This window comes from Myotis myotis, unplaced genomic scaffold (assembly GCF_014108235.1).
Source record: "Myotis myotis isolate mMyoMyo1 unplaced genomic scaffold, mMyoMyo1.p scaffold_m19_p_9, whole genome shotgun sequence".
NCBI classification, from domain to species: domain Eukaryota; kingdom Metazoa; phylum Chordata; class Mammalia; order Chiroptera; family Vespertilionidae; genus Myotis; species Myotis myotis.
The window spans coordinates 9,566,800-9,588,963 of record NW_023416401.1 but is presented as its reverse complement, the minus strand read 5'-3'; the positions used below and the strand labels follow the sequence as shown (position 1 = coordinate 9,588,963).

The window sequence follows — 22,164 nt, the reverse complement described above, 5'->3', positions numbered from 1 at the left end:
AAAACTTCATTAAGCTAGAGTGAAGTATTTTACATACCTCACCGCTGAATTAATACATACAAGGATCCATTTGCATTGTGCATTGCTGTTTCTTTTGCAGTAAACGCCCCTGAAATAGCTGTGGATCCAATGATTTCCTTATAGGCTTCTTCCTTGGTGCCCTCCTCTGTGACCAGAATGTAGCTCACCAGGCCTTGTTGAGTTGTCAAAACAGCTATGCAGACAAGACTGAGGCAGAGAGAGGACACGGGCTCTTGCTGAAAGGATGTACATAAAAAAGGGGGTCATGTAAAACAAGGTGCCAAGGTCCAAATCAACAGAGAACTGGGGGTAGGAAACAGGTACCAGGCTTGGTCACTGAACACATCAGACCAACCACCAAAGTGACTAAGAATAACAAGTGAACCCTTGCTAGTTTGGCTCAGTGGATAGAGCATTGCCCTGCGGACTGAAGGGTCCCAGGTTCGATTCCAGTCAAGGGCACATGCCCATGCCTGGGTTTCCAGCTGGGTCCCCAGTGGGGGGCATGCAGGAGGCAGCCAATCAATGATTCCCCCTCATTATTGATGTTTCTATCTCTCCCTTCCTCTCTGAAATCAATAAAAATATATTTTTAAAAATTAAAAAAAAATAAGTGAATGGGGTGGACCAGCCAAATAGCAAATAGCAGTGTCTACCTCCTTGACATTAACAGGTATTTCATTTAAGGAAGGAACTGACCTCAATTTAACCAAAATAATTCCTATCCATGATAGCTCTCTACAACCCTTCAACTTGGAATTATTCTAAAGTAGAACAAACTGTCTTTCAAAGACAATATACTTGTACCTCTACCAATGAAGCCTTTATGATGTAATATTTGAAGTTCCCTCATTCAGCTTGCTGCATCTTGACCATTTCTGGCATGCAAGGTTATTGTAGGCCATGCTAATTTATAGTCCCTCTTCAACTGCAGTGGTTACAGCAGCCATACCTATCATTTATCATCTAACTACAGTGTTCACAAATGTGCCCCACCCTCCCATCCTCCGACTGGCAGTGTTGCTGCAGATGTACATAATTGCCAAAGTCTTCAGGGCGGGACAAGTCACTTTTCTCTAACGCCATTCAATTTTGTTTTACATTTCCATCACTTCCAAATTTCTTATTCCATTGCCTTGCCTCTTTGTTTATCCATTACATGTTTATTTTTAAATTATCATCACTATACTTTAAGAGTACACAAAGTCAAAGGATTTTTGATAACATTTTCTGAAAAAAAGGAGTGAAGAGTATAGAAATATCTTCCAATATCGTAACTGTGGTTGGGTATAGGTGTATTAAGTTATGGTCCCTGCTTCCTTTTTCATTTTAATTGAGAGAGAGAGAGAGAGGGAGAGAGAGAGAGAGAGACTTGTTGTTCTACTTATGTATGCATTCATTGGTGAATTCTTGTATGTGTCCTGACAGGAAACCCACAACCCTGGCATATTGGGGGGGGGGAGGGGGGCGGGGGGGGGGGGGATGCTCCAACCAACTGAGCTACCTGGACAGGGCCCATTTCAAGAAGGCAATTTAGTGTTCTGTTGCTGTCCTGAGCGAGAACAGTGACTATCTGTTACGGTGACGGTGATGCTAGGAATCATTTGTAAATTCCCTACCGGCCAATAACGGTGCCAGCAGCAGTGGCGTCTGGCGAAGAGTGAGTCCGAGACACACAAGAACCGCTCAGGAACAAACAGCGTTCCTACAGGGCGGAGGCTCCGCATTTCCCGGGTCCCCTCTCCTGCGCCTCTCCATCCCTGACCTGTGTCCACCTCCTCCATCCTCCCTCCTCGCCCAACTTCCACCGGCTGCCCAGGGTGCCCCGAGCTCCCAGCCTTCCTCTCGCCTCCGCCAGCGGGGCTGGGAGGCTGGTACCCACCGACCGCGCCTGCCCCGCCCGCGCACGCGCAGAGCCTCTTCTCGCGCGACCGCGCAGCCATCACCAGCGACAACCCCACCCCGCCCGCCGAGGGATGCGAGGTCCGCAGCCAGCCAGCTTCGGACTCTGTGGTCGAGCGACGGGCGTCGCCACTATCTCCGGACTCCTCCTACCCTACACGATCCCCCCTCACATTCCTCGGCACCGAGTCCACAGGGCGCGCGTTGGGCCTCAAAACAGTAACTTGGAGGGTCCCCACGCAGGAAGGTGCTGTGGGGCAGGAACGGAACGCGCGGCCGCCGAGCCCCGAGCGGAGCCCCGCCCCCCAGGACCGACTTCCTGCCTCCGCATTGGCCCGCCTGCCCGTCAGTCTCCGCCCATGGGGCCCGCCGGCCCTCCTCCGGGTCCCCCCGGCTGCCGGATCCCGCCCTCTCTGTACGTTACTTCAGTGCCAGCCGGCTCCCGGACTGGCCGCTCCGCCGCCGCGCACCTGAGTTGGCACTGCCTCGGGGAGACCCGGCGAAGGGGAGGGCCGGGCCGGAGCTGATCATCGCCCGGGCGGGGGCAGGGCCGCGGCCTCTTTGCCGGCAGCACCACCTGTCGCGGAGCGAGACGTCGGGTAAGGCTCCGTGCGGCACGCGGCTGCGGGCGGCCTGGCGCGGCCGGCGGGCCGGGCGGGGGCTCCGGGAGGCGAGCGGGCGTCGGCCTCCTGCCGCCTGGCCCGGGAAGCCGAGCCTGACCCGCCGCCGGCTTCCGCGCGTGCGGCCGGCGAGGTCCCCGCTTGGCGGTTGGGGCGGCGGGGTGAAGGGAAGGGGTTCGCTGAGGGCGGGGGGGAGCGGCCAGGTCGCGGAACCCCCAGTTCGGCCGGCCACCGCTCTTCCCCGGCGCCCGGTTTGGGGGCGTGACTTCCCCGTTTCTTGACTCGCTGGTCCCGGGGCGACCCTTTTCCCGCGCGGAGCGAGGCCCTGTGGCCTCCCCAACGCGAGCATCTCTCTCCCCTCCCGCGCCCTTTACAGACCGATTTTGAGGCTCCGAACCTCTTTGGCAACTTGGCCTCTTTTTCTGCAGGGGTGAGTTCATGATGAGTTAGGCGGGTGCGTGCGTGTGTGTGTGTGTGTGTGTGTGTGTGTGTTTGTGTGTGTTCTTCGCTGGAAGGAAGTTTGCTGCGGGCTAGAAAGTTCTAAGATCGGGCCGGTTCCGCCCATTCATAGGAAATTGCATCTGTGGACCACGATTGGCAGGTGTTTGACTCAAGCCGGTGATAACCATCGCTGCTTGTGTGTGGTTCCACCCGTGGTCTTGGATTTGACTTCCTTGATTCCGAAGATAATTCTAGAAAATATGTGTTGCCCTTTCAGGAGAGGCTAACCAAAATAATAAGTCGCAACAGAAGTGCTTCCCTGCTGAAGCTATTTCATATCTGACTTACCTTCCTAACACTTGCGGCGATCACTTCTAAGCAAAGCATTTCATAGCGTTGTTTCTTTCAGTTTTGCAATTGATGATGGTAACGATAGAAGCACGTATTGTCCGCTACATGAATTGTCTCCAAATTGCACTTTGAGATAGTACTGTTATTCTGTTCAGTTTACAAAGATTACAGGTTTTAAAGGGCAAAACCTGCATTCAAACCCGGTAATCTAACATAATAGCTCCAGTCCCTTCATAACCCTGTAAAGCTAATGGCAATGCTTTACTCAAAAGTTTTTCTCTTCAGTTGCCAAGCATTCTGGAAGTTAGAGAAGATACAGTATCAGATATATATAGTTTCGTGTATGTATATATAAATACACTCATACATCTACACATGTCAGTAATAGTAGTTACACAAAATATAAATATTTAATCTATTGTGTAATTACGTATGTACATATACATACATATATACACATGCTAGTTATAGAAGTTACACAAAAGATAGATAGCCCTAACCGGTTTGGCTCAGTGGATAGAGCATCAGCCGGCGGACAGAAGGGTCCCAGGTTCTATTCCGGTCAAGGGCATGTACCTTGGTTGTGGGCACATCCCCAGTAGGGGGTGTGCAGGAGGCAGCTCATCGATGTTTCTCTCTCTCTCATCGATGTTTCTAACTCTCTATCCCTCTCCCTTCTTCTTTGTAAAAAATGAATAAAAATATATGTTTTTTAAAAAGATAGATAAATATATAACCTATTATATAACTACTATAACTAGTTGTTACATGTTGCTATGTTACATGGCTTGCAGAAATACAGAAAAAAAAACAGTTTATATCTTATAATATTGGACATTTAAATAATCAACTGTGAGCTCTAATTTTGTAACCTATATCTGACATTTTTATGGTAGTTATAAAGACTTAAAGTTAGACATAGAGACCAGAAATTCTGTTATAACCTTTACCGTGCATTAATAGGAAATGTTGGGCTATGCTTTTGTTGACATTCTTCATTCTCTTGAGAATTAAAACAGTCTCTCACTCAATAGTTACTCCTGTGAAAGAACTGCTAATGGATTTCTCCCTTAGAAGGTGTTTGTGTATAATGTTTTTGTCTTTTTAAATATAAGAAAACACATTAAAATTTCATAAAGGAAAAAACCCATGTATCATTTCAGAATTTCTTTTATAAATTAACTCTTATATAAACTAAAATAAATTCTAATTTATGTTGGTGAATTTCAGAAAAACTTAGCCATATTTTGAAATATAAATAACACTAAAACCTATAGTTTACTAAGGATAATATTAGAGGAATAAATTCATACTAAATATATAAATTACATTTGATTTTATAAAAAGGTAACTATTTATTAAAAGCTATTTTATTTGAAAATCACCATTTTCATTATATGACTGTATATTATATCTCCTTTGATCAATATAAACAAATTTCAAAAGCAATGAAAATACTGATTTTCTAGATATTGTTTAGGATGGCATTTGATGATGCTTGCATCTGTATGTCATTCAAATTCGCATTCTTGACCTGGAGATTTAGTTTGAAATAGTTTAAATAAATATTAACCCTGATTATCCTCATAGCCTCTTAATAAAAACATCACATTAGAATATGTTATGCAGAAACTAACAAGCATTTAGAAAGCACTTCTGGCCACCTATTACAGTGGGGCGTTTAATTCGTTCGGAGACCAAGCTCGTTAAGGAGCTCATTAAGGAGCTCGTTAACTCAAATTACTCTATCAACTCAATGCAAAAAATCTCCTAGAGACAGCTGGTATCTCAAAAAACTCTATCTCAAAAAAACTCGTTAGTCGGGACACTCGTTAGTCAGGGCCCCACTGTAGTAATATTAACAATGATGCTTAATTAAGAAGTATAGAGCACTTAGAGGGCACTGTGATAAGCATATTACACGGATTATATAATTTAAATCTTATAAAAGCCCTATTTGGTAAGTCCTGTTGTTTATCAACCCCACTTGAGTGATGAGATTGTAACTTCCTCTAACTTCCTCAAGATCACAGAGCTAGCAGTGGCAAAGCCAGGGTTTAAATCCAGCTGTTTGATCCCAGAGCTTGCTTTTGATGGTTGTGCTACACTGCCTGGATATGGATACTATTGAATAGACCTTCAGGTCAAGTAGTCAAGCTTTTTATGATAGTACAGCTCTGAAGGTGCTTTGTTATCTGATGACGCTTTATATATGTCATCATCGCTGCACACCAACTCTGCAAAAGAGTTTTCCATCTATTTTATTGATGAGACAGTGAGACTTCTAAGTCAGTAGTTCCCAGACTTTTGGACTTTGTGGGCAAGTCAAAAAAGAAAAAGAAAAAGGACAGTCTGTATAGGGGGCTATTAGGACCAGACATAAGATCGAAAACCTAATTCTGTTAAGGGTAAGAACCTATTTAAATGCTAACTACAAGCTATCGTCCCCATCCTTTCATAAAATAAAGGACATTGTTACCACCAAAAAAGGTAGGAACATCATAATTACAGCATGAAAACAAAGACAAATTTAGTGTTATGAAAAACTATATTACATTGTCCTAGTTTTTCTTATTTGGTCACAGACCAATTCAGAGAGCATCTGGGATTGCCCGAGTGACACAGCTGATTCCAAACTGGTTATTTGCTGAGTCCAGATTCAGATTCAGCTCTGTCTGACTGCAGAGTTTGTGCTCACTGCAGCAATTCATGACCTCTCTCTAATTTGCATCTCCAGTGCATTGACCTTCTCCTTTCTCCCCTCAGGTAGGGAGGGGGCCAGGGGAGTAGTCTCCAGCAGCCAGTGGCCTAGCAGTTTCTGTCCCAGTCCAATTTATAAACAGCACTCAGAGAGTGAGTTCTACTGCTCCCCAGGGCAAGACACTGGGAATGACACATCAGGGGAGGAACTCCAGGTATATCTCAATATCCAAGAAACTCTCAAGTAAGCAGCTTGATTTTACATATTTATTCAGAATGAGAAGTTCCACCTTTTTTTGGTTTCGTTTTTACTTCACTCATTTTTACAGTTCTCTTTCCATCATCTATCTATATATATAAAAGGCTAATATGCTAAGTGTCTGTCTGGGTAATGACATCACAGAGCAACACCCAGCTTCCTCTCCCTAGAGAGACTAGCCTCCTTGCAGCTTCTTCAGCCCAGGAACACGGCTTGCTTTATAGCCAGGTGCAAACATTTTACACTTTAACCAAATGGCTGTGAAGCGTTTTCCTGTGCCTCATCTCATTTGATCCTCACAGAAGTCTTGGAGTAGGTAGATAGGAGACTCGATGGAATTCTGTTTTCATTAGCCAGAAAATGGAGATTTAGAAAGCTTAGAAACTTGACCCGACTGAAAAGAAGTAAGAAATGGTGGACCTTGAAAATGACTTCAGGTTTTCTCACTGCACAGAATATAGTCAAACACTGCTGCAGCTAAATATTTTACCCTTTGTTCTCCCTGCATGATCTACAATAATAATCTGCTTCATGTTGATATTTACTGCTGTGTTGTTGATAATTACCTAAAAGAGAAGTTGGAGTGCTTCACTGGGCTAGAAAAAGTTAGCTACATCAGAAAGCAGGTCTAATTAAGCAAATTTATTCTATATCTATAGAAGGCTAAGTTGACTCGCGCATGCGCAGTACATATAAAGTTCTCTCTGGTGCCAATCGCACGCATGTTTCCATCTGTCATTGTCTATCGTGAATTTGGTTGACACTTCTATTATAGAGAAAGGGTGAATAGCGATATTAAAATATTTCTTCTAATTAATTTCCTTTCAATGTGCACAAATTCGTGCACCGGGCCACTAGTATCTATATAACATAAGAGTTAGGTGTGATTCCCCTCTCTCCCATTTTATCTTGTCTCCAGCTGGTCCTAAGCCCACCTGTCTGTCTGTCTGTCTTTCAGCCCTTGGATCGAATTTTGGCAGGTTTTTTTCCTTAAGTTACTTATTTATTTATTTTTATGCCTGCTTGTTCTAAAGGCACTATTAACTTATAGATGATCCTTGAATAACTTGAGGGTTAAGGGAGCTGACTAGCCACACAGTCAATATCCACGTATAACTCAAGTTGGCCCTCCACATAAACAGGTTCTCAACCATGAGTCAGAAATATAGTTGACCCTTGAACAACGTAGGTTTGAACTATGTAGGTCCACTTATACACAGATGTAAATCCATTGCGGATTTAGGTGCATTGTTCAAGCATCAACTATACTCTTATATTTTACTGTCTATAACTTAGTAATAAAATAATAATTTGAGTGATATAACATTACTCTTTAAGTCTTTATAATATTTTTTTGCATATCTTTCATTTGATCATCACAATTATGAGGTAGATTTGACAGGTAGTGTTATCTTTATCATACAGGCTAAATTCAGTATTTGATAGAAGCAAATTTTTAAGCAGAGCTGAAAATAGATTTCATATCTCAAAATGTTGATCTTAACTACTTAAAGAAAAAAACTGCTTCTCCCTACTCACAAATGCAATTCTTTTGGCCACCAGATTTGTTTTCCCCACATCCAGCAATTCTCCAGTTCTCAGCAGACACTGACAGGGTGTGCTACAATTTAACTGCATTCTGACACTGTCTGTCTGGAGATAGCCTCACATTGTACAGGTTAAGGGCTCAGTCCCAAAAGATTGCCCGCACTGCAGATGCCATTCCCAAGTCCCAGGTTGTGATCTATACTTCTGACCAGCCCCTTATAAACCAGGACTTCCCACAACCCCCTCCTCAGATTGGATAATTTGCTGAAATGGCTCACAGAACTCAGGGATACACTTTACTTATGTTTACCAGTTTATTATAAAAGGGTATAACTGTTAACCTAAAAACAAAAGGCCAAAGTGAAAGGCAACAAACATTTATTTGAGATCCAAAAGACTAGTTATTTAGGAAGCACTGATTCAGGTAGAAACCAAGATGGTGTTCCAATTAGGAGGTCAAGGCAAGGGGTATTTGTGAGAAAGGGAAGGGCAACAATTACATAAAGAAGGAAGGACTTTCTATGGATGCAGGTAAGCTAACATAGTGACGCTAATCCTAAAGAATGTCTTTAATTTTCAGTCCATTGCTCATAAAGTTTGCTCTTGTTATCTTTACAAACAGTTGTTTGGGATACAGTGCTGCTTTAGGCTCAGTCCAAAGGTTATTTTGCCCAGTTTTAACACTCTGATGGTTTGAGGAGTAAGACATGCACGGCAGTTCCTCTGGGGTGGCAGCACTGACTCCATTTTAAAGTGGTTCCATTTATATTTTTCACATTTTCCCCTTTTGATCAGTACTTTCCTTGAAAGCATCATTGATCAGTCATTGGAAAGCAACACTGATTAGTTACTAAAAGCATTGTTGGTCCCTCATGGCCAGGAAGGCTCATTCCTAGTATGTCATGTTCCACATAGGAGGGAAGGTGGTTTTCTTAGGAGCCTGGGGCCACATCTGCGCAGTCAGAGCACCAGAACTGAAGGCTTTACTGTCATGTTCCTTTCAGGCCAAATACCTATCATTTCTTGAGGTTTCTCATATAATGTCTCACAGGTCTTAGTGATCATCTCAAAACGTTGAGCAAACCATTATCTGAGTGGTGCATCAAGCTATACAAAACAAAGTTTTATAACAAAAAAAATTCCTATAATGACAAATGAAATGTTAGGCCAGGAGGCAATACCTAAAGGCAGCCACCTAAGGATATCAAAAGATCATGAGGTTCTGTATTTATCATTTGACTTGTGCCGGATTTTATCTAGTTCCATCTGTATTTCATCAGATGTTTATCCAAGTACTCTAAGAGGTATTAACAACAAAGCAAACCCCATCTTGTTCAGCTGGGATATGGTCAAGAGCAATTCTGTTATCTAACACAAGTTGTTGTAAGAAAATTTAATGATATTTCTAGTTGGCTTTTACTTTGGTGGTAGCTCCAGCAATTTCCCCTAAGGTTTATGATAAAGTTTCTAATTAAGTACTCATTTATTGCAATGCTTGCCTAAAGAAAAAATTTTCTTGCCAGTCTGGCACCCTTCCTGGGGTTGACACTGCCAGCCATTGAACACCCTTGACAATGTTTACCACCTCTGCATGTTTTTACTTGTTAACTAGGTTTAAAGGTAATGCCCAAAGTTGAGTTATCTTTGCAGGCAGAAATATAAGGGAAAAAAGGAAATAATAACTATTATCGTATACTAGTATGCTTTGCCTTTCGTATTGTTTGTAAGATAGAGAGGAACTAAAGTAAGGAAAAATGAAGGTATAGATCCAGAATTTTGGGTTAGCTGCCACAACAGATACTGTCTCCTTCACTTCCTAGTAATTTTTAATTTCAAATCTTCTGTTGGTTCAACAGTCCAGTTAGGTACAAGGGCTTTCTTTTGTTTGTTTTTAATCCTCACCCAAGGACATACTTAGAGGAAGGGAGAGAGAAACATTGATCGGTTGCCTTCCATATGTTACTCTGACCGGGATTGAACCCCACTGTAACCCAGGTATGTGCCCTGACTGGGAATTGAACCAGCAGCCTTTGGAGTGTGTAGGGTGTGCTCAACCAACTGGTTGGGCTGCAAGGGCTTTCTTTACATGGGAAATGTGAATCCAAGAGTCAACACCTGTAGACCTGGCCTCACACAGAGTAGTTAGGAGAGCACCTAATGTGGTCCTTTCCATCTTGCTGATAGAGTCCTATGAAGGTGCCTTTTCCAGTTGTAAAATACCGTGTTTAATTTCATTTCCTTCAGTTAAATGGATATCAAAAGCAGAGAATGCTGAATGCAAGAGTTGATGTGGTAAGGCTTTTGTGAATTCTGTAAATAAGGTACTAGACCGGTTTTTCCCAATTAGGCTTCCCTAAGTCAGTCTTTGTTCCTTAAGGCTGTCTAATCATGTCTGGAAGTATTCATGTTTTTCTAAAAAAAAATACCATGAGCCTTGGTAATATATCCATTGTTTCCAGTTGTGTCCTGTTGCAAGGAGAACAGATTCTTAATGAGCTTATGAGCTTATGTATTGAACTATGACAGTGGGAATACACATTTATGAAGAATTTCCCAATATTGGAGGGATCAGGTAGGGAGGAAAAGAAAAATGTTTCAATTCTGCTTATCCTATATAGTAAAAGCCTAGTATGCTAAGTGTCCAGTCATCCAGTTGTCTGTTCAACCAATCAAAGTGTAATATGCTAATGATATGCTAAGGCTGTTCAACCACTCGCTATGACGTGCACTGACCACCAGGGGGCAGACTCTGACCGGTAGGTTAGCTTGCTGCTGGGGTCTGGCTGATTGGGACTGAGTGAGACAGGCTGGACACACCCTGGAGCCCTCCCACAGTCCCTCCCCAGCTGGCCAACCTCCTGCATCCCTCTCCAGCCCTGATCGTGCACTGGTGGGGTCCCTCGGCCTGGCCTGTGCCCTCTCGCAATCCAGGACCCCTGGGGGGATATCGGAGAGCCAGTTTCGGCCTGATCCCGCAGGCCAGGCCGAGGGACCCCATAGGTGCATGAATTCATGCACTGGGCCTCTAGTAAAATATAATTTACTAAATTACTGTATGTCTTAGGTAGTTTAGGAGAAAAAAATTTATTTATACCTGGAAAACAAAGATTTTAAAAAAAAAACAGTAATAATTTCAAATAAAGTCATGGATATTTTAATTATCCTTAAGTTCATTCAGTCCCATATTCTTATTGATCTTGATCTTTTTGTTAGCAGTTTTACAAATCCAGTTTTTCCTTAGTGTTCTACAGTCCTCACCCAGTTTGAAAGTATGATCTGAATTGACAAAACAATTTGCTTTTCTCTGCAATACACCATATAAGATACCAGCTAGAATTATAAATGAAAAAGTTGTATCAGGATATTTTGGATTTTTAGACATTTTGTATAATTTCTAGAACATAACATTTATTTTAATAACAATAATTTCCCCTTAGTAAAACACAGGGAGGGAGGGAAGAAGGACAGGGGGAGAGAGTGGGGAGAGAGAGACAGATAGATCTTTTTTGAAATGGCACAGGGATCTTTCTGAAAAAGTTTGTTCTGGTTAAGAAAAAGACTTTAATTTTTGAATTTGTTAAACATACAAGTTTTAAAACATTTGGTCAAGTAGGATCATAGGTTACTGTGAAATAATACTTAATTATCATGATGGCAAAGACTACAGACAATACAGAAAGTTAAATAGTTGTTAGCAAAATTTTGCTTTTTTAAAAAATATATTTTTATTGATTTCAGAGAGGAAGGGGGGAGAGAGAGAAAGAGAAAGAGAAACATTAATAATGAGAGAGAATCATCAGTCGGCTGCCTCCTGCACGCCCTCTACTGGGGATCGAGCCCGCAATCAAGGAACATGTCCTTGACTGGAATGGAACCCAGGACCCTTTAGTCCATGAGCCAATCTATCCACTGAGCCAAACCAGCTAGGGCAAATTTTGCTTTTTTTAATATTAAGACTTGGTTTACCCAAGCAATCAAAGATCTGATGATAGAGAGCAATAACATACTAGTTGTACAGGAAGACTGTCTTTTTAACAGATGAAATCACATTGAGTTTTAATTTTATGTAAGTACACAGTTGATATTAAAGCTTATAATACATTCCAGCTTGATCATACACAAAATTTTCTTTCTCAAGATTTCTTTTCACAGCCCTAGCTGGTTTGGCTCAGTGGATAGAGCATCAGCCTGTGAACTGAAAGGTCCCGGGTTTGACTCAGGTCAAGGGCACATGCCTGGGTTGTGGGCTCAATCCCTCCCCACAATGGGGGACTTGCAGGAGGCAGTCGATCCATGATTCTCTCTCATCATGGATGTTTCTATCTCTTTCTCCCTCTTCCTTCCTCTCTGAAATCAACCCTGGCTGGTCAAGGCTTTAAAAAAAAAGATTTATTTTTACATACCTACAGCTTTCCTCGTGATTCCCTATATATGCATTTCCATATTTACGTTCTATAACTGAAAACATGTATTCTACTTTCCCTTATTATTCTTAGTATTTTTTTTAACCTCACCCGAGGATATTTTATTTATTTATTTATTTATTCATTCATTTATTTATTTATTTATTTTTGAGAGAGAGAGAGAGAGAGAGAGAGAGAGAATGAGAATGAGAATGGGGTGGGGGGGAAAGAGAAACATTGATGTAAGAGAGATCATCCATTGGTTTCCTCCTATAATACTTTCAACAATAACACTTTTTTAAAAGTCTCAAGTCACCAAAAAATTCAAGAAAACTAGCTCTGAGCATTAACATTTACTTGAAGTCTGAAAGAATAGCTGTATTACCAAGGCTTTGACTGAAATGGTATTGCAGGTCCAATCTGATGGCCAGTCATTGGCTTTGAGAGTTTAGTCTGAGATTCCTCATGAAAGGGTCCAGAAAGCAGTGTTAGAAAGAGATGATATGATCAGTCACTATTTTTGCTGCACTTATATTAATGAGTGAAGCCAAGTTTAATGCAAACAAATTAGTTTTACTGTGATCATCTTTGGTTTAAAAAAAAAGAATTGTCGAGAAAAAATAATGTTAGTACCTTTGTAGATACTAGTTTCTAGTCCTATTGACTGCCTTTGAGGTTTTGTCATATACTGTAAACTGGACTGGATCCTGACTTCTCCTCTCCTCAAAGATCTGGCTATGACTGGCTCCCAAGTGCACTCCAGACAGTGGAATTATCCTGCTCCCAGTAATCATAGTAATCATCCTAGCACACTGTAGTCTCTCAAAGGCTTTAAGTGCATGTTCTCAGTGGCTCACCACCAAGCAGATGATCTTCCTAAGCCTGGAACATCAAAAAAGAAATGAAGAGAATAACCAACTTCAAAATAAACCTGAAAAAAAAAAGAAAAGCAAGGGATGTACTGAAAAACAAAAGTAGACAAATTCCTATCTTTATGAAGTGTAGTCTAATTTTAAAGCCAGATATTAAGTAATGATACAAAAATATAAAATGTATAATTATTTATAATGAAATAGTTTTCTATGAAAATTTAAAGTAGGAGGTTAGGTAAGGTGTCCTGGAGAAGTGAAAGCAGAAGCAAGATTTAAAGATTAGGTGGTGGAGAGGAAGAGGAGAGGGTTAAGGGGTGTTCCCTGCAAATAAAAGACGTGAAAAGGCCTTTGGCTGGTTTGAACATTAAGTAAAGGAACTGAAACAATGACAGTATGGCATCAAATTATGTTACCATATAAGGCTAGAGAGGTAGGTCAGAGCTAGGTCACAAAAGGTTTTTGCGGGCCTTGTTCGAGATCTTCATCTGTGGTATCCATTGGAATAAATCTGACTAATGGGAATCCATTGAAGAATAAACAGAAACAAAACAAACAAACAAAAAATGAACCTGAAGTCATGATCTGGGAATACCAAAGAGAATCAGAAGAAGAAAAAAAATCACACAGAGGATCAGTAAAAGCTGTGAGAACTATAGAATAGTGGTCGCTGAGAGTGTGCAAATGCCTTAAGTTTTAACCACATCTCTCAGGCTGAGACTCTGAGCAAAATGGGTGAATTTGTTTAAATAAATAAACAAACAGACAGACACAAAATACAGTCACTTGTCCCCAGAACAGCAAATCAAGATTTTATTGTAGTTTCCATCTCTCCCAGGTTCGTGACCTTTAACCAGTCAATATGGCATTTCCTGATTAGCACTACTGAGGTGATCTGCATGATAGACCCCCTGCCCTTTCCCCAAAGGAAGGTGGCTTGCTTGTCCCACCCCCTTCTAGCCTTTAGAAACTTTGTGCTTCCCACAGCTCCTCAGAGATCTTTTCTGTTTGCTGGGTGGGACGCTGCCTGATAGGTGAATCATTTAATAAAGTCAATTAGAGTCTTCAAATTTACTCTGTTGAATTTTTGGTTTCTTTTAACATGTCCCTCATGGCATTAACATTTTTTTAAGAAAAGCAGTTATGGCTCATGAAATATATTTGACATATAACACTGTAAATTTAAGGTGTACATGTTAATTTAATACTTACATATAATATGATTGCCATTGTAGCAATAATTAGCTCCTCTGTCACTGCATAATTATCATTTCATTTTAATGGTTGGCATAATTAAGTTGTAGTCTCTTAGCAAGTTTGACGATGGTACTACAATATTATTGTCTATATTCACTATACTCTGTGCTAGATCTCTATGACTTACTTGCTACTTGTTGCAAGTTTGTACCCTTAAACCACACCCCCACCCCCGTTTCTTGTGATTCTTGATGTGCTTATGATTTCTTGTTTTTGTGGCCTTGTTTAGGTACCACATTTATATGAAGTATGCAGAATAGTTAAGTCCATGAAGACAGAAAGCAGATTGGTGGTGCAGGCACTGGAGGAGGGAGGAAAACTGCGTAAATGACTATGTGTTTCCTTCTGGGATGATGAAAATGTTTTGGAACTAGATAGAGGTGGTGGTTGTACAACATTATAGATTTTCTAGATCCCTTTGAATTGTTCACTTCAGAATGGTTATTTTTATGTTATGTGAATTTCACCTAAAATTAACTTTAAAAAATCCCAGTGTGTAAATGGTTTTGCTGCACTCCCATATACAGACCACAGATTTCTCAGCAAATAGAAATTCCATTAAAAAACATATTGCATGACAATTGCAGTGATTTCTAATAATTAAAATAATAAATAGGAATTACAAAATGATTTTTGGTGGCAGAATTGATATGCAGAAGAATCTATTATATTCCCATCATTAAATATTTAAAGTATAATGTATTATGTACAATTTTGCACTTTGAAAAATTCCCATGTTTGGGATGGATGTGAAAAGACAAAAATCCAATTTGAATGAATTTTTAATATTAAATAACAGTTTTTCTAAGAACAAAAAATTTAGTTCATTACGTTTAAACATTAACTACAGTAGGTTAAAATTCTAAGTCGAGGTAAGAATCTGGATCGCTTCTCTTCCCTGAATGTGTGTAGTCCAGGTTTTCCTATTATTTACTTTTTACCTTCAAGCTAAACTCCCACATGGAACTCACTTCACTGTTTACTAGATGTGACCTTGTTACTTTCCTTTTTAAAAAAAAAAAGTTTATTTTTAATTCTCACCTGAGGATGTATTTTTATTGATGAGAGAGAGAGAGAGAGAGAGGGAGAGAGGGAGAGAGGGAGAGAGAGGGAGAGAGAGAGAAACCTCAATTGGTTACCTCCTGTACGTGCCCCAACTGGGGATCAAACCCACAACCTAGGTATGTGCTCTGACCAGGAATCTAACAACCATTTTGTATACAGATGATGCTCCAACTAACTGAGCCACCTGGCCAGTGCTACCTTGTTTCTTAACCTCTCAATTCCTTTCTCTCATAAGTGGGAGATACATCCCTTGCCACACTTGTGTGGATTAGAAGACAGGCAAATGTTTAGCACACTATAGTAGATACCTAAGAGTAGCAATGATGATTATCCAAGGATTTAAGAGTGTTGTCAGGAAAAGTAAGTCTTGGCTTACTGTAATGTTACTCTTTTGCAACCATTACAGTCTATAGAAACATAAATGTATTTTGAAAAATATTTTTCACACGTATAAAGTTAAGCTTTCTAAATCTGTTTTTGAAAACTGATGTACATGCAGTTCTGTAATATGTCTCTCAGCCATGGTTTATAGTGGAACCTCAGTTCTCAAACTTAATTCGTTCCAGATGCTGCTTGAGAAGCAATTTGTTTGAAAACCGAATCATTTTCCCCATTAGAAAATATTCACAGCACAATTCCCTGAGATGCTAACAACGCAAGGTTTAGCAGTAAACTGATTCATATTCTTGAATTATCTCCTTTGTCACCTGTGTGATGTGTGACTTATCAGCAGGAATACTAAAGGTTATTACAGGTTATTAAGTTGAGAACCGAAGTTTTGTTTGACAACTGAGACATTTTTTCCATGAACAAATTGGTCGAGAACTGAATTATTTGAGATGGGAGGTCTGAGAACTGAAGTCTGACTGTATTTGCTTTGTATTTCGCAGGTGAAAGAAAAGATGTTGTCCCGGTTAAGAGTAGTTGCCACTCCTTGTTCTCTGGCATGCCGGCGTGTACACACAAAAGAGAAAGGCAAGCCCCTCATGCTGAACCCAAGAACAAACAAGGTTAGTAACACGACTAGTGACGTACCTTTTCTCTTGTCCCAATGACAGTTTGATTTATATATTTTAGACGGATAAGTGAAACTTTTCTGTTTTGTAGCTTTACAATAAAACTATTTGGAGGTATTTGCTTTTTCTGCATGAACTTTTCACGTTTCTCCATATGGCAAGAATCATGGCTGCTTTATATCTCTCAACTCACAACTTCTACCACTAGGAAAGACTGACTATTTCCTAGTCCTAGCTCAGAAAAACCCACAGAATAGCAGTCTGGCCAGGACTTTTGATGTAGGATATTTAGATTTACCCAGTTTAGATCAAGCACTCATCCTGGACCAATCAGTTGGGCCCTTGTAAGATGGGGTCAGAATTGTAAAATGAAATTTTTATGTAGCATCTGCCCCACCTTCGCACAGCTTTTTGCACACAAATCATTACAAGCAAGTGATTGTGCCCATTAATCACACTCTTGCTTCAAAAACAGAGACCTCTCACTCTCTTTACATTCTTGGGGCAGAGATGATGGCAATATTGAGATCTAGTTGTGACTTTATTCCTTATCCATGCTGGGTTCAGTGGGCATTCCCTCTCCATATTCCAGGAACAATTGTAAGTAAATGAAATAGTAAGTAAATAATTCTGGAATGAGATTTTTTACAGGAAGCTTGCAAGAGGATACATAGGTTTATTGCAATATATGAAATTTACCTTTTGAGAATGGTGCATTCGTATTAAGGTGTGGTTTATTTTAAAACAACAGTAAGAAATTTGCCAGTCCCATATATTTTCTCTTATGGGGTGGGGGGACAATAATTGGATAGTATGATATGTTTTGAGGGGGTTGGGGTCTACAAAGGGAAATTTGACTAAGGGTCACACAGAGTACTTTATCTCTGCATTTTTGGTACCTGGCTAGAATGAAAATTGAGCAAGCAATTAGTGAAGTAAATGAAGCTTAATGAGGCATATCCTCTCTTGTTTCTGCTGCCTCTCCACATATCTTACTTGCTCTTCAAGATGCAACTCATTGAGAATCCCGCTCTGTAGAGCCTTTGCACACCCCGTAGGCTGGGATAACTGCTCCCTTCTCTAAACCCTGCAGCAGTGCCTATCTTCCTCTTCGGTGGCACGTCATCTGGATGCTGGCTTTGTGCTTCTTTTCATGTCATAAGCTGCTGTTGAAATAATTGATAGTATTTACATTTTCATGACTTTGTATTTTTTAACTATATTCCAGGTTCTTCTTGAGCAGGGACCATTCAAAATTTCTTTGTATCTTTTATAACTCCATGGGCATAGTAAACATTTGATAAATATGTTGGTTTTCTTTTATTATAGAAACTATATAAACCTACTTTTTGTGGGGGTTTTAAGAAATATATAAAGTATGTTGCAGGGAATGAATTTTAAGGAGGAAGATAGTCTAAATGCATTACAGTACCTCTATAAAGAAAAGAAATTCTAATACTCTGGCCTTCTGAAATCTCTGTGGTGGAATAGCATCTATACGGTTACCTCATTGAAGGACCACTTCTGGAAATCTCTTAAACATCAGGAAGAGTTTTTTGTTGTGGTTGTATATTTAAGGAGGAACATAGACTAGTGATTCCCATTTTGAGGGTCATGAACTCCTTGGGGACTTACCACATAAAGAAGGCAGGTTCATGCGTCAAACCTTGTAGATTAAATGACTTTTTAAATGTTTATAAGTACTGTTTTAAGAGTATGTTGCTGCTGTGATTAATAAGCTAGTAATTAAAGGCAATACTGAATTCTTAATCCTTTTTATTATTATTTTGTTGTTGAGAGTATTACAGATGTCCCGTTTTCTCCCTTTTTTGTCCCCCTCCACCAAATGTATATCTGCAATCACTGTCTACTTAAGGTATACCTGTTATTATTTCTGTAAAACTTTTTTATTATGGTAAATTGAACATGATTTAAAATTATGCAATTCAGTGACATTAAGTACATTCAGTATTGTGCATATGTTGCCACTATCAATTTCCAAAACTTTTTACTATCGAAATGGAAACCCAGTACACATTAAGCAGTCTCTCCCCCACTCCCCCTTTCCCTTCCTAGCCCTGGCAACCACTACTTATTTTCTGTTTGTATGAATTTGAATATGAAATTTTTAATATTTTTTAGAAGTCCTTCTGCTTTAAAGGATTGGACATCATTATGGTGCAGACTAGATGCTAATTTGAGCTCTGCCATTTACTAGCCAAGAAACTTAGGAAAGTCATTTAAACCTAAGTTTCAGTTTTCTCACCTAAATAATGTAGTAATAATAGCATTTTGAAACATTTAAAGGGCTGTACAAGTGTAAGGTTGGATTTCTCCTTCTCTCCCCATGCTCATTTGACTGACCTTCCTATTATTTTTTTGAAATTGAGCTCTTCATCTTTTCCTATGGGAAGTTTTCACTTCCTAATTTATTTCTGGAGCTCTGGTTTTATGGTTCTCAGTTTTGAGGGTTTTTGTTTGTTTTTAATTTCTCAAGCTAGTTCTCTGAGAAAAACTAAATATTTCTTGTGATTCTAACTATTTACACAAATAGTGTTATGACAGATAAAAAAAGGAAAATTATATTTTACCATGCTAATATATCATCTTTTTTTATTTTGCCATGATCCACTTAAAATTGCTTTTAAAACTAGTTTGCAGTTTTACAGACCATTTTCCATCACTTTGAACATGTCAGCCCACTGCCTTATGGCTGTCATGATTTCTGGTAAGAAACTAGCTTGTATGCATGCATATAGGCCTAACCAATGGACACAGACACCAGTGGGGTGAGGGCATGAGTGGGGGTGGGGGGCATTTGGGGGTAAGGACACATATGTAACACCGTAATAAAGAAAAAAAAAAGAAACTAGCTGTTTCTCTTCCTAAGAATTCCCTGTTTGCCTATTGAGTCTTTTCTGCTTTCAATTTTCTCCTTTTGTGTTTGTCTTTTGACAGTTTGATGTGTCTAGGTGTAGATCTCTGAATTTTTTTCTCATTGGAGATGTTGCACTCCTTGGATGTGTGGGTTAATGTTTCTGATCAGATTTGAAAAGTTTTTAGCCCATTATTTCTTAGATATTCTTTTTCTCCCCTGGCTTTCTGGGACTCGTGTTTTTCAGATGTTGGTGCTCTTGATAGTATCCCACAGGTCTCTGAAGCTCTGTTCATATTTAATCATTGTGTGTGTTTTTTCTCAGACTGGATAATCTCAGATCTGTCTTAAAAAATTTGTTGATTCTTTCATCTGTTAGAATCTAGCCCCTCTAGTGAATTAAAAAAAATATGTATTTTTTTTATTTCAGAGAGTAAGGGAGAGGAAGAGAGAGATAAAAACCAATCAATATGAGAGAGAATCATTGATCGGCTGCCTCCTGTGTGCCCCCTACTGGGGATCAAGCCCCAACCTGGGCATGTGCCCTGACTGGGAATCTAACCATGACCACCTGGTTCAGAGGTCGATGCTCAACCACTGAGCCATACCGGCCGGGCCCTCTAGTGAATTTTTAAATTTCAGTTATTGTACTTTCAACTCCAGAATTTCTGTTTAGTTCCTTTTTTATATTTTTTGTCTCTTTACTGACATTCCCAATAAGTCTTCCATTATTTGCCAAGTGGCTCTGTGTAACATGTTGGGACATTGGCTTTAGTACTTAGCCAAGTAGTTTACAACTATGTCTCAGCCCTCACTTTCTGTGTATGCAGAGCCTCAAGGTTAGCCAGAGGTGGAGTTTAGAGCCTTCTCAAGTCTTTCCTGGGCATGAAAACAGTTCATGCACATGACTTATAGATTCTCAGGAATAAGTCCAGGGTTTTCAAAGCTCCTCCATAGACATTAGTTCCTCAACTTTTCCTTTTCCACTTTTTGGTTAGTCTGTTGTTTGCTTCATTTGTTACTCCCCAAGGTAGGGAGTTGCCATGTTATATAATTGCCTCTTATTGTTTTTAACAAGCTCTTCTGAGGAAAAGGCTATTCACTCTGGGTGAGCTCCAAATCAAGTCACATAAAGACAGTCTTGCAAAAAGGGTTCTTCCAGGGAACCACCCGTCAGGTCAAAGAATGATAGAGCCCTGGAGTTTTAGAAGAATCTCTAGCCCCTTCCACCCTCTCCAGTGGCTGTCAGGCTCTGGTTTTCAAAGTGATTATTACACAGTGATTGCTATTTTCTTTTTTTAAAGATTATTTCTTTTAAAAATATATATGTTTTTATTGATTTTTAGAGAGAGGGGAAGGGAGAGAGAAACATCGATGAGAAACATCATTGATCGGCTGCCTCCTGCACACCCCCTACTGGGGATGGAGCTTGCAACCAGGGCATGAGCCCTGATTGGGAGTCCAACTGGTGACCTCTTGGTTCCTGGGTTGGTGCTCAACCACTGAGCCACACTGGCCAGACAGTGATTGCTATTTTTTTTTAATGTAACCTTTTATCTTTTTTTTAAATTAAATCTTTATTGTTCAGATTATTACATTTGTTCCTCTTTTTTCCCCCCATACCTCCCCTCCTCCCAGTTCCCGCCCCTCCCTCCGCCCTCACTCCCCACCCACTGTCCTCATCCATAGGTGCACGATTTTTGTCCAGTCTCTTCCCTCATCTCCCACACCCCTTTCCCCCCCAAGAATAGTCAGTCCATTCCCTTTCTATGTCCCTGATTCTATTATGATCACCAGATTATTTATTCACTTGATTCTTAGATTCACTTATTGATAGATGCATGTTTGTTGTTCATAATTTGTATCTGTACCTTTTTCTTCTTCTTCCTCTTCTTAAAGGATACCTTTCAGCATTTCATATAATACTGGTTTGGTGGTGATGAACTCCTTTAGTTTTTCCTTATCTGTGAAGCTCTTTATCTGACCTTCAGTTCTGAATGATAGCTTTGCTGGATAAAGTAATCTTGGTTGTAGGTTCTTGGTATTCATCACTTTGAATATTTCTTGCCATTCCCTTCTGGCCTGCAAAGTTTCTGTTGAGAAATCAGCTGACAGTCGTATGGGTATTCCCTTGTAGGTAACTGGGTTTCTTTCTCTTGCTGCTTTTAAGATTCTCTCTTTGTCTTTTGCTCTTGGCATTTTAATGATGATGTGTCTTGGTGTGGTCCTCTTTGGGTTCCTTTTGTTTGGGGTTCTCTGCACTTCCTGGACCTGTAAGTCTATTTCTTTCACCAGGTGGGAGAAGTTTTCTGTCATTATTTCTTCAAATAGGTTTTCAATATCTTGCTCTCTCTCATCTTCTGGCACCCCTATAATTCTGATGTTGGTACGCTCGAAGCTGTCCCAGAGGCTCCTTACACTATCTTCGTATTTTCGGATTCTTTTTTCATTTTACTTTTCTGGTTGGGTGTTTTTTGCTTCTTCGCATTTCAAATCATTGACTTGATTCTTGCGCTCCTCTGGTCTGCTGTTGGGAGTCTGTATAGTATTCGTTATTTCAGGCCGTGTATGCTTAATTTCTAGTTGGTTCTTTATCATAACATCGAGGGTCTCGTTAGATTTCTTGAGGATCTCATTGCATTTATCGGCGGCTTCTAGACAGTTCTTAAGAGACCTTAAAAGTGTGGTTCTGAACTCAATATCCTCCATTGACAGTTTTGTCTTGTTTCTTTGTCTCGGCATTTTTTATGCTTTCTTGGTGCACCCCCTAGTGGTCCTTGTGCGCAGTCTTGTTGTAGTTAAGCCTTGATTGTTGGCAATACCGGGGGTGATTTGAC

General features: G+C 40.3%; 1 protein-coding gene across 1 annotated transcript in view; it reads left to right on the top strand.

Annotated features, from left to right (window-relative positions):
- Nucleotides 1-2,305: 2,305 nt before the first annotated feature.
- Nucleotides 2,306-22,164, top strand: part of ME2 (malic enzyme 2) — a 49,987-nt gene continuing 30,128 nt past the window's right edge. The window contains exons 1-2 of the mRNA XM_036322653.1: nt 2,306-2,522; nt 16,327-16,446. Coding sequence (XP_036178546.1) covers nt 16,339-16,446 — 108 coding nt within the window. The 5' untranslated portion in view covers nt 2,306-2,522; nt 16,327-16,338. The remainder of the gene's footprint in view (nt 2,523-16,326; nt 16,447-22,164) is intronic.